This window comes from Plectropomus leopardus, chromosome 19 (genome assembly GCF_008729295.1).
Source record: "Plectropomus leopardus isolate mb chromosome 19, YSFRI_Pleo_2.0, whole genome shotgun sequence".
NCBI classification, from domain to species: Eukaryota; Metazoa; Chordata; class Actinopteri; order Perciformes; family Serranidae; genus Plectropomus; species Plectropomus leopardus.
This window is the reverse complement of record NC_056481.1, coordinates 3970983-3983319: the sequence shown is the minus strand read 5'-3', so window position 1 is coordinate 3983319 and position 12337 is coordinate 3970983. Positions and strand designations below refer to the sequence as shown.

The 12337-nt window shown below is 38.5% G+C and overlaps 1 protein-coding gene across 1 annotated transcript in view; it reads right to left on the bottom strand.

The window, feature by feature from the left end:
* Positions 1-12337, bottom strand: part of myo1d (myosin 1D) — a 98394-nt gene that overhangs the window by 59710 nt on the left and 26347 nt on the right. The window contains exons 12-16 of the mRNA XM_042508193.1: positions 11145-11215; positions 7601-7675; positions 6473-6605; positions 6162-6328; positions 1765-1972 (exon numbers count right to left, since the gene is read on the bottom strand). Coding sequence (XP_042364127.1) covers positions 1765-1972; positions 6162-6328; positions 6473-6605; positions 7601-7675; positions 11145-11215 — 654 coding nt within the window. The remainder of the gene's footprint in view (positions 1-1764; positions 1973-6161; positions 6329-6472; positions 6606-7600; positions 7676-11144; positions 11216-12337) is intronic.

The following is a 12337-nucleotide window of genomic DNA, read 5'->3' as shown; positions in this document are numbered from 1 at the left end:
TGATGTATGCAGAGCGAGCGCCTCCCCGCCTGTCAGTCAGACGGCATTCTGCATGGTGCATCTTAAATTTGACAGCCAGGCAGAGCAGCACACTGCGTTTACAAACCCATCTCTCTCCATCTATCAAAGTAACAAAGCTCTGCTCCGCACGGCGATCTGACACATGTCAGCGCATGCACCATAATCACAGCAAGATACTGGCGTTCTCGCCTGAAGGTGTCGTTGCACCACTGAGGCACCAACTGCTCAAAACTGAGACACACAGTTATTAGTGCCCACAGCAGACCATTTTCAACATATCCAGCAGCTAACAGAGTGTTAGTACGAACACTGGCTACCTGTCATTCAGAGAATTGATTTCAAAATCTTGCTGCTTGTCTATAAATCAGTCTGTGGGGCTCAATGCCAAAATATATCTCTGACATGTGACATATGAAGCCCTCAGGACATCTGGGGCCGGCCTGCAGACTGTCACAAAAGTTCAAACTAAACATGGTGAAGCAGCATTTTGTTATCATGCAGCACAAACCTGGAATAAAATGATGTTAGACCAGAGTCTGACCACTTTTAAGTCGGAGCTAAAAACATTATTTTTTTATACCACCTATTTCACCCACTAATGACTGCAAACATATTTTTAACTTTTTGATGAATGAACATTATTTATACCTGACATACAAACCTAAAATTTCAACTGCAATGGAAAACACTTTCTTCCCCGCTTTTATAGGTCACATGATGCTTGGGTTATGCACTTGTCAGAACTGGCTTCCTCAGGCGTGGTGCAGCAGGCACTATAAGTGCTGTTATTGCATCACATAACTCTTCAAAAGTTGAGAAGATCATTCGGAAGATGTGAATACACAATTCCTCTGTGAAATCATGGACTATCACCTCCCAGAAATCCCTCATTTGCCACATATAAAGGGCTTGCCTTCCCATTATCGCTGGCATAACATGCTTTGGATTGGACGGCTAGTGCGGTGGCTGCAGCAGAAATAACCCTGCTAATATTTTCAAAATCCATCTTTATGCTTCTTGGTATGATATCGCCAGAGGAAAAGTCGCATAACATCACTCTATGGAAAAACAGTCATCTCACAACTGTGGTTTGTTGACATTTTTAAAATATTTTTGCTTAAGTTTTGCACAAATCTGCAACAGAAATCCACCTACAGTTAATTCTGTTTGCTTAACTTCACCACCTACAAACCACCAATAGATCTATCTTAATGATAATGTAAAGATCTGCACTGTACTTGTGTTTTTAAATTGGAGTCAAGGAGTATTAGTGTTTCTGCATGAAACGTATAAAATTATAAATCCGAATCCACTCGTAACTTTACAGGAGCTGTGTGGGTGAAACTGAGACAGAGAGAGAGAAGGAGAAAGAGGCAGAAACAATCACCCTGAGAGACATAAGATCTTAATGCTAATAATACAAGATTATATCACCTCCAGAAATACCTCAGCGCTTGTATTACTTGTATAAAATTTTGAGCAGAGCTTTTCTGGTCTCCAAGGTTATTCATATGCAGAATGTGGGCTGGTGAATTTCAATAAGAGCACTGAAATAGTAGGTAGTTAATTTGGTTCACTGGTTTATATTTGAGGTAAAATCAGGGAGAGGAAAACAAGGATTCAGAAATGAAGACATGTAATGAATGAGAGGCGTCTTATTTGGCAGCATGCATTTCCCATGAGGTTGGAGCGATAATGCTGCAATGTGAGTATTATAAACTACCCTGATGGTTAGTCTCTCACCTTCTGGAGGAAGAGGACGATCCTCTGGACCATCTCTGCCCGCTGCTCCTCCAGGCTGAAGAGCGTACGTGGCGTGCGGATGAAGACCTTGGTTTTGCCATAGGCCACGTCGTGGTCAAACCCACATCCCTGCAGGAGCCTCTTCACTGCGTCTCTGTCTGATGGCAGGTCGTGGTTTGGCCACGTAAACTCCGAAATCATCTTGTATCTGGAGGAGGGACAAAGGGGTCGTATGAAGATTTGATTTTGATTTATTTCGAATATGTAAAAAAAGAAAAATAGACATTTTTATACAAAAGCAGACAGAAAACAAAGTCATATTTAGAAACAATGCAATTGTTATGATTTAAAAGATATTCATTTATTTATTTTATTATTTTTTATATAATTTTGTCGTACTTTTTACAAATTTCTTTTTTTTACAAATTTTTTTTTTTTTTTGTTGCTCATTGCTCTCTTCTTATATTTTTGAAAGAAATGGGTCGAGGAAGGAAAACTAAAAACTGTTTGTGTCTGTTTTTGGATAAAATGCCATGAAATGTTGTACAGGTGCTCATGACGATGTAACCACTGACTCTGATGATCCTCTGACTTTTCTTCGTGCCACCATGAGGTGAATATTTTTGATTTTTAGTAAAATGTTCTGACAATTGTAGGAAGCATTGCTGTAAAAAAAAAACAGGATGAATTGTAATAACTTTGGTGATCCCTAAGTTGTCATGTAGAGCCAATTTTAGGTTAAATTGTTTTATTCAATGCAGTATTTTGATTTATGATGAAATATCTGCAAAATAAACGACATTCTCATCAGCCTCATCTGCAGTCTCGGGCTGAAAACCATCTCAAAATTACAGATTTGGCTTTTTACAACCAGTAGTGGACTAACTCTTCTTTCATATACAGAGTTTGAATAGAGTACAGTGATGTTCATGTAATATAGCAAACAAGCCAATGATGATGGTAGCTAACGTCTTTGTATCTGAATCACAGTATTTGATTTCAGTGTGTTTGTTTAAAATTGCATATTTTTAATCCTTGTTCAGGAGAAAAAAGCCTTTCTTTCTTTACATCATATTGTATCTAATAAAAAAGTGGGCCTTGAAATACTCTACAACTGCCATATAGATCCTCTTAATTACTTAACGCGTGTGAGACTTTGCTCCGGGCACAATGTCGTGGAAATCACAGCATTCAGTCTATGAAAAAGAGGATTAATTATCGTATAGTGGAGCTGAAGGCCGACTCGGAGGTTAAGGGGTCAATAACGCTCTAGAGTCTTTTCAGGGCTATAATTAGATTGAAATACGAGAGCTTTTAAAGCCATTTTTTTTTTTTTTTTTTCTCAGCCATCAACCAATGTTTCTTTAGCCCGTTACGAGAGTCAAGAGCGCTGAGATTAAATTCAATAAAAATGCAAGAATTTAACCCTTTGAAACCTGGACTGAGGTCACTTTTCTTGTGCTGCTCTCAGACGCCTTTCACGAGTAAATAAACCTTTGGACGCCGAACAAATTGGTTTGATTTCTTTAACTGACACGAAATGTCCCACAAACTGCAGAAAATTAGTAGATTTTGAAGTTATTTAGCTAGATGTTATGTAGTTATTTATTGAAAATTACATTTCATGATTATTGTTATTTTTTTTTATTTCTAAGCCCTTTTCGAAGTCATTTAAATCAGTTTGTTTTTGTTTTTTATTTTCCTTTTTTGTGTACTCATTTTAGGTCATTTTACTGTTATTTTTACTAATTTTTTGCTAATTTTTGGATCATTTTGGGTCGCTCATTGCCTTCTTCTTTTCTTCTTTTTGAAAGTAATCAAACCGATATGCTCAGGTTTCAAAGGGTTAAGCATGTTTAATGCAGCTGATGTTGTGCTGCTGTCATGTAATATAATTCCTTCTTGTATTCTATACGCAATAAACAAAAACAAGCTTCTTGTGTTTCGTGTGGGCTGTTTTGACACTAAAAATCAATTCTTGGGAGGAAGAAAAACAACTTTTAAAGAGGACAGTGACAGCCATCACTTCTAAAGGATTAAAATAGCGTATTTTCAAAAATGTGACATTTAAGTAACCATTAACTTAAACGCTGAAACTACACACCAGGGAAAACATTTAAGTAAACGTGAAATAACAGAGATTAAGAGGATTTTCCAGGACAGCAGTGATACTCTCTGTCTTCCACGATCCCGGCGCTCGCTCAACAGGCTGCATCCCGTGTCACTTCACAGGCGACCCACTGACAAGGCGGTGATGTAATGCCAAGTCCGAATACACCGGGGGGGGGGGGGGGGGGTGACAGAGTTGGATGACTTGTTACGCAAAAGACTCATTACCTAATCCTCCCTCCACCATGATGGTTTCTACAAGGGCAGTGGGCAAATGTGACAGCTGTGGAAGAAGACTTCAACAAGTGTGTGTGTGTGTGTGTGTGTGTGTGTGTGTGTGTATTATAGGCCATTAAGAGAACAATATTATGATAATTACGATGCTATTTGGATTAAATTCTGCAGAGATATGTGGTGATTAGGGGCTCATACTAAAAATATTGTTAAAAAACACTTTTAAAAGCAGCCTGTCAGGCTTAACATCTCATCTGTTACACAATGGGTGGAGCAACATGCGTGTGAATGAAGCTTTCTGGGTTTTATTTGATGTGTTGCATCACTCACACTCGTCCGCTGGGACACATGAAGTGACGTATGCGACTCGAAGGAGTCACGTATGTCCTTTGCTAGTCTCTAAAGCCTCGCTCTGACCTGAATGACACCAGCACAGACACTTTCTATCCTGTCGCTCTTTGTTATGAGGCCTTGGACAAGACAGCGCATTTTTAATGAAAGATCCTGTGAGACCTTAAATTGTCAACATTAGAAATATCACGAGTTCTGAGAGCCCCACTTGATGTCTTTAAACCGCCTAAAACTGATTATTCATCCGGTGCTCTGGTACTACGTGATCGACCCTGTGTTTACTTCTGTTTTATTTTTATTTTTTACTTCTTGTTTATTTTCGTGTCCTTTTTTATATAGTTTCCTGTTTGTTGAAATCTATTATGTAAATCAAGTTGATTTGCCTTTCATTATGAAATGTGCTTTATCAATAAGCATGCCTTTTATAGATTTGATTCTCATCTTTTAATCTCAGTTTATTTGTTTGCATACTAATATTGCATATTAATTTTGTTTAATATCCTCATTGGTATCAGCCTCAGAAGTCTGTGATGGGAACTCTGCTTGCAATAAACAAGTGCTAATTGGGATGTAAACAGACTTGTTATGTCAAGTGTTTGAGCTTCTCTATGAATAAAACATGAGCTATTAATGCAGGTCAGTGACTAGTAGCAGTTTGCTGCTTTACCACATTAGAAACAGGGTAATATTTGCAGCACATTAAATGTTTAACAACAATAACTCTCTCTGATTATAATCCAGCCTGCTTTTAATAAAGGTCAGAGGAGAGGATTAGTACGCTTGTAGAGAACTGACAAAAGCTGCTGAAAAAAACCAAGATAATGATAAAGGATTATGATGATTATGAGATTATGTTAGACGTGAGCTGATCAGGGTTACACAACACATATTTGCACCCTATGGTTACGAACCGTCACATTACGTCCTTCATGTTCGACCAGAGCGTGCGAGGTGAGGGGCGAGGTGTCACTCAATCACCTCTTCCAGCCAGATTTTTAAGATAGTGCTCTGAGCAAATCATTTCACCTTCGAATCACAACCCTGACGTTATGCAATCTGTCTAGAATTTGGGTATTTTATTTTCTAAAGGCCTGACTCAAAGGGACAGTTCACCCCAAAATCAAAAGTACATAGATATCAGAGAAGCCACCTCACTAAATATTTTTAGAAGCAGACTAAAAGCTACTTTGCGTTTTGCTTCGCATTTGCGTACTGCTGCACATCTTTAAGATGTTGTATTTTCCTTGATTTTATGCATTTTATATATTCTGTTTTTATGCTTATTTTATCAATAATGTCATTGAGTTATATTTTATTAATTTTATTTTCCATTTTATATTTATCCTAATTTTATCTGACTTTTACTAGTTTTATCAAGTGGATTTTATCCATTTAAAGATTCATTACATGTATTCTATTCTGATTTTATTCTATTTTTACATGCAGGTTTTATTATGACTTCTTGTCTTTTATGTGTTTTGATCTGAAGCACTTGGCGCATTTAAATTGAGCAGTTTCATGTAGGAACTATTTTCTTTATACCAAGCTACACCCATCAACTGTATCACTGCGCAGAGGGAAAGACGGAAAGAAAGAAAATAATTACTAATTGCAACCCAACGTATAAAAACTGAAAACATTTACGGGAAACGAGGTTTATCATGTGGTCAAGATGCTCAGAGTGATCATTATGTAGTGTCTACCTCTGTAGAAAACGAGGGTACGTCTGTCTGTAGGCGAAGCCGGCACGCCGCACTCTGACGTTCTCCAGCAGCCCGAGGTACTCCACCTGGTGGCGGCAGCGCTCCTGCTCGAAGAGTAGAGGGGACTTGACATCGTTGGGCTTGATGCAGCGGACATAATAGGGTTCCTACAAAGGAAAAAAAAAAGCTCCAAAATCATTGTAACAATCCAAAGTATATTATTAACTGCTGAAAACGTATTGTGTGCAGAAACTCTTACAGGGGACCGCACGAACACTAATTCAGGATTCAATGATTGTCGAACTCCTCACCTTGCAGGCCAGGTTCTCAACCAGCGAGATCATGGAGTTTTTGAAGAGCGTAGCAGCTGTTAGAGGTCGTTTGGTGACCTCTGTGATGCTCAGTTTGCCCTCAGGCCACATCCCCTTCAGCACCGGGTTAGAACTGGACAGACAAAAAAAAACGTGTAAGATAGAGATGCACGAGAAAAGATTACAACTCTTTAATGACTACGGAGTAAAAACAGATAAATATCAGACCCCACTTCAGCGTTTTTGGCCACCTAACAATTATCAGGCATCATAAAAGAGCTTTGTTCCAAGTTTTCAGACCGTAATATTTCAACCGCCTGAGACCACAGCTTATGTTTGGTACGCATTTCTCAAAGCTATTTGAAATGAGGATCTAGTAAGTACAAAAAAAATTGCATCCTCTTTGAAAAGTGAGTAGTTATTTAAATAAATTGCGAGTATTGACCATAAAATTTGATCAAGTTTTGCACCTTGTTCACTTCTGTGACGGGATCGGCTGTAGGTGGATTTTGCAGAGATAGCTGCACACTTGTTTTAACACAGATTAGAGTATTGTGCTTTTGCTACCTCTAGATGTTAAAAAATGTCAACAAATGAGGACAATATGTCTAAGTTGGGTGAGAAAGTATAAATTGCATTAATCCCAAAAAATGTAATTTCCTCAGATGAGGATGCAGGGTAATAGAAAGTTTTAAGGCATGAAAATCCAGATGATTTATGTTGTTATTACACTTGAATGACTGCTATCTTGCACTGTTTGTATGTTAATGTAGACTCCGGATACAACTCTAAATCACAAAAAAAGGTGTTTCCATTAGTTCATTAGCACCCACGTTCAAACATTTTTGGCTGCTGTCCAAACTTCTTGCTTTTGACCCGAGCTAACAGTATCATAAAATGCACATTAGACAGGTCTGGAATTACCAGACCTCACATTTCTATTCAGCAGAGGAAAAACACCAGAGGGCTGGAGGAGGGCGGATAAAAGCCAGCTGAGAGGAGATTAGCTGTACCAGTCCTGTGCTGTTCTTTCTGGAGGGGTGTCGTGTAATCAAAGTGCTGCAGGCTGTACAGTGAGTACACAGTGTGGAGGTGATGAAGTGGTGTGTGTTACTGTGTGTGTGTTACCTGTTGTACAGCAGTCTCTTGAAATCCTGGAACAGAGTGTCTTTGTTCTTATCAATAAAACCCACCACAGAATACCTGCGAAGCGAGGGAGAGGGTAAATGCACATACTTTCAAAACTACACGATTTATTTTGACCTCCACCTGAATGTAACTCTGAATCATCCTGAATCAAGCAATTTACTTTATTAGGTACATTGTTCTAATGCTGGATCCAAAACAGCCTGAACGCCTTGTGGATCAGGGATCAAACAAGGTGCTGGAGATTCTGATCCAGATTTTTTTTTAATTTAACAACAATTTTATTAATTTTCGCATATTTAGAAGACAGATACAATGTGTAAGATACACAAAAACAGCCATAGACCATCCTTCCACACAGTAACAAAAAAAATAAAGATAGAAAAGAGCAAAAAAAAAAGACAAAATAATAAACGAGACCAATACTCAGGTCCCTATGTAGCTGGCAATGTCACTTTTAGTGCATCGCAGTCCAAGTGAGAATCTCCAGTGTCATTATTTCATAATGAGAATTTCCAGGATGAGAAAGAAAACCCTTTTGATAATAAATCAGAATCAGAAAATATTTATTGTCTGTCATGACAGAAAATTGTCTTGGAGGTCGCTCATACAACAAACAACACTAGAAAAGACTTAGACTAAAAGACACATAATTCCTAAAACCAAGTGAGATAAAATACTGTGTAACTAATTTAAACAGGATTAAACCTCTAAGTGTGCAAAGTGATAAAGTGCATTAGGTTGAAGTTCATTTTAATTCATTGTTTGTTTAAAATGTTTATGGCAGTGGGGATAAAGATAGACGGAGAGAAGGAGAGTGGTGTCCAAATCTTCAGAAAGAGGTGATTATTACCTTTAAGCACAGAGTCGATCCCCTCGTGGTAACACATAAAAAATGTCCTTGTACCTTAAAGTAACAGTGGGTGGGGTTTCTTTGATCCGTGTGATAACATCAAACACTTGTTGCAGATTTGGCAGCTGCACAATCACGACAAATTAAAAGTGCTGCTTTTTAGATTGTGATTTAGGCCACTCGAGTACCCAAAACCTTTTGTCATGTTGGTGGAGCCACTTTGATTTGAGTGTGCTTTGTGACATGCAGCCACTTGAAGATGAGCACACTGTGGCCATAAAGGGATACACACGGCCAGCAACAGTACTCAGGTAGGTTGTGCCATTCAGTGGGTATTCAAGGGTAACTTTGGCATTTTTCAACATGGACCCTATTTTCCCCATATTTTGGTGTCTAAGTGACAAATGGGAACAATAGTTTTTGCAGTAGTTAAATGGTTTATTGAGAACCAATAATGTCAGCACAGATACCGGGCTAATTTTACCTAATTTTGAAATAACTGCACTTATACTGTATGTGTATCAGCTGCTTTTCGGATTTTATCCTCTCATATCCTCAAATTGTGTTTGATATCTTTAATGTTTACTGTGTTTTCATATTGTATTATTTTTAATATTTTAGGATGCCTATTAACATAAGGCAAAGGACTACCAATAAAAACCGGCTGTCCTTTCATGAATGAATCAACTACATATGGCTCTTAAGTACTATGCAGCAAACAAGTGAAACAATCTGCAGAAGCTTGTAAAAGAGGAAAAGCTAATCCCTTTTAATCAATTTAAAATGCATGTTTTTTCTGTGAACTAATGTCCCCTGTGCTGATATCCTTGTCCTTACATATTGAAACCTTTGGATTCTTCTACTATTTTAAAACTTGCTGATGTATACTGTGACTTTTGTGTGCTTCTGTCGTTTGATGTGTACTAAAATCGGGCGTCCTTGTGAAAAAGCTTTCAAAAGCCTTTTCCTATTCAGACAAAGGTTATATATAAATAGATCTGGTATTGAGAGAGGGCTGCAGCTGCAGAAGAGGCTGCAATGTAACCACTTGGGGCAAATACACCCTCAATGTTCTTCCATTAAAAGTGCCAGTTTTTGCCACCGATGGTCTCAGCTTGTTTTTTGTCTTTTTTAACCAGAAACAGCTCCAAAATCACTGTAACCGATCCCACCAGACTAACAGATACATTTTACAGCAGTCATTTAAGTGTGTTAAGTGTCCCACGGTGGATAACTGACAAGTCAATCTGGTCATAACCAATCAGATCAATGAATGAGAGGAGGAGCTGCTTCAGAAGCGAGTGAAAACAAACTTTTAGACTCAGTACAATGGTGGTTAAGTTTAATTTTCAGTAAGCCTGGTCTGTCTATGCCCACAGTGGGGGGAAAAAGTCCAGTAAAATTAATGAATGTTCTCCATTCTGATGTTTGGTCTGAAAAACGGCTAAACTTCCTGACCAGAGTTCAGTCGAGCGGGCAATAACAAGCAGGTGTGCAAGTGTGACAAATAAAGTGGCCCCTGGCTGCATGAAATGTGGTTTGTTCTGAATATAAGCTGATCCTTCTTACTCATGTCAGTACACATTTGAAGTTAATGTGTGCCATTAAGTGATGAACCTGCTTTAAATAGCGTGGCTGTTACAAAGCATGCTGGGAGCTGCACTCTGCCTCCCGCCTGCTCTAAGTGGCTCTGGGATCAATCAAGCCTGCCAGTCATGCTGCTGAGCGCGAGCCCTCCCCTGAGTATCAGACACTTAGCCCCCACAAATGGGCTCCACACGTTTCCCTCAGAGCACTTTTTGGGGGCTTAGCGTGTGTGATTTATTCATTTGAATGGTGTCCACACACTTTGAGGATTGGAAAGTGGTGCTGTCACTTTGGGGGACATCATGCAACGGAGATGTCGTTTGAATGTTTGAGGGTGTGTACCAATGTGTGTGTGTGTGTGTGTGTGTGTGTGTGTGTGTGTGTGTGTGTGTGTGTGTGTGTGTTTAGTCCTTAAGTTTTGCATGTGAAGTCAGGGGCAATTTGCTGTTCCATAAAAAAAGTTATTTTTGATTGAAGTCAATCCTATTCTATTACATAACTGAAGAATATAACGAAAACTTTTTTTGTTCAATGATTCATCGCGTTTGTGAGCACATGCACAGGCTGAGTAATATTCTTGTCATGTGGCAATTTGTTGGAAAATTCATGTGCATGAAATAATCTTTGATAAATCACTCCTCAGTCCACATGAGTTATTTGATGGTGTGCATCCTTTTTGCAGAAAATTCAAATTCAACATGATTTTGTCAAATGGAACCATTCAGGGACAGGAGATGACTTCTATTTGGGTACTGTCAGTTAATTTTGGTTTTAACCTCAGTTTGCAAGATTAAACATGACGAGAATATTTTGGGTCGGACTGAAGACAATACATACATCAAATCAATATACATCTAGATCAAACTCTAGTCATAAAGTGTGAATGAGAGGTGCTCCCACATCTCCAAACCATCATCAAGTTTCATTCAGGAACCCATCTGCTCCTGAAGCGGCCAAAAGTACATGACTGCGGTTTCAGTAGGCAGCTCAGAGGCATGAATATGTAAAAATGTACAAATGTGGGAAAAGGAGCATGAATCACCAGTAAAAGCTTTTACTGAATAAATAAAACTTTAAGACACTTACACCACATCTCCTGCGTAGTGCCTGATACGAAAGTCTCTGTCAAACTCCAAGCTCTTGTCGGTTGGCGAGAGCTGCGGAGAGACAGAGAGAGAGCGGTGAGTGAGCAACACTGAAGGGCATCTCAGTGCAAAGTATTCAAAGAGCAGAGGATTTTACTGTATACTTCACAAAACTTTTTCCGCCTCTTTATATCAAATTTAAATAAAAATTCTGCATTTGCAGCATGTGCACTAGCTGCCCTTTGTTGTGAATAAATACTGTCCAACCATGAAAGTAACCAGAGTCTTCGAGATACATGTGAGAGATCTACAAGCGAACAACAGCAGTTGTTGTTTTTTTTTGTCAGACCCATGAGATATGCTCTTCGTTCTAACTATGATAAATAATGCAAAGACTTATCTGGTCTCTAAATGTTGGCCATTTAGGTTGTTTATATGGATGAAACCAGGTGCTGTCAGCGTGTGGATATGCAAAGCCTGCCTGGCCCCTGACAGCAGTCATGAAGCCCTTGTTTCCCGATAACAATGGATATTAGAGGTTACAAGTGTTTACTGAACGCTTCACTACAAATGCTCTTAAATTTTCACACACATCTCCAAAACCAGCACTCCATCCTTCAGGCCCTCTTTAATATAACACACTCGTATCACTATGCACACAAAATCGAGCTATAAAAGAATATTATTTTCTATTTTCATTGAGTTGAATTATTTTAAACAACACCAGTCCTAATTGTAAATATCAAATATTCATGAATTTTCAGAATGTTACTCCTTTAAATGCCACGTGTTTGTCATGATACTACTATGTTTCCAGATGAAAAAACAAACAAACAAACAAAAAAAATGCATTAAAGCATATTTACAGATCTGCACATACTCCCAAGTCTTTTCATGACTTAGTATGTGCAGCTCTACCCATTAAATAAAACATGTTTTAGGGGATAAAGCAAAATGGTAGGTAGCAGATTCTAAACTAATGTGACAAACAGGAGCATGTAAAAGAGAAGGTGAAGCCTCCTCTAGTTATCGTTGGTTACATGGATTAAATATTATTTGCAAGTCACTGTCTTACACTGCAGATGTGTGCCTTTCCCAAATTGGGACAGTTTGTATACATTATTCATCTTGTAACCTTATGCTAAATTCAATTTCAAACAAAATGTACGCATCCTTAAGCAGTCCTTTTGTTAT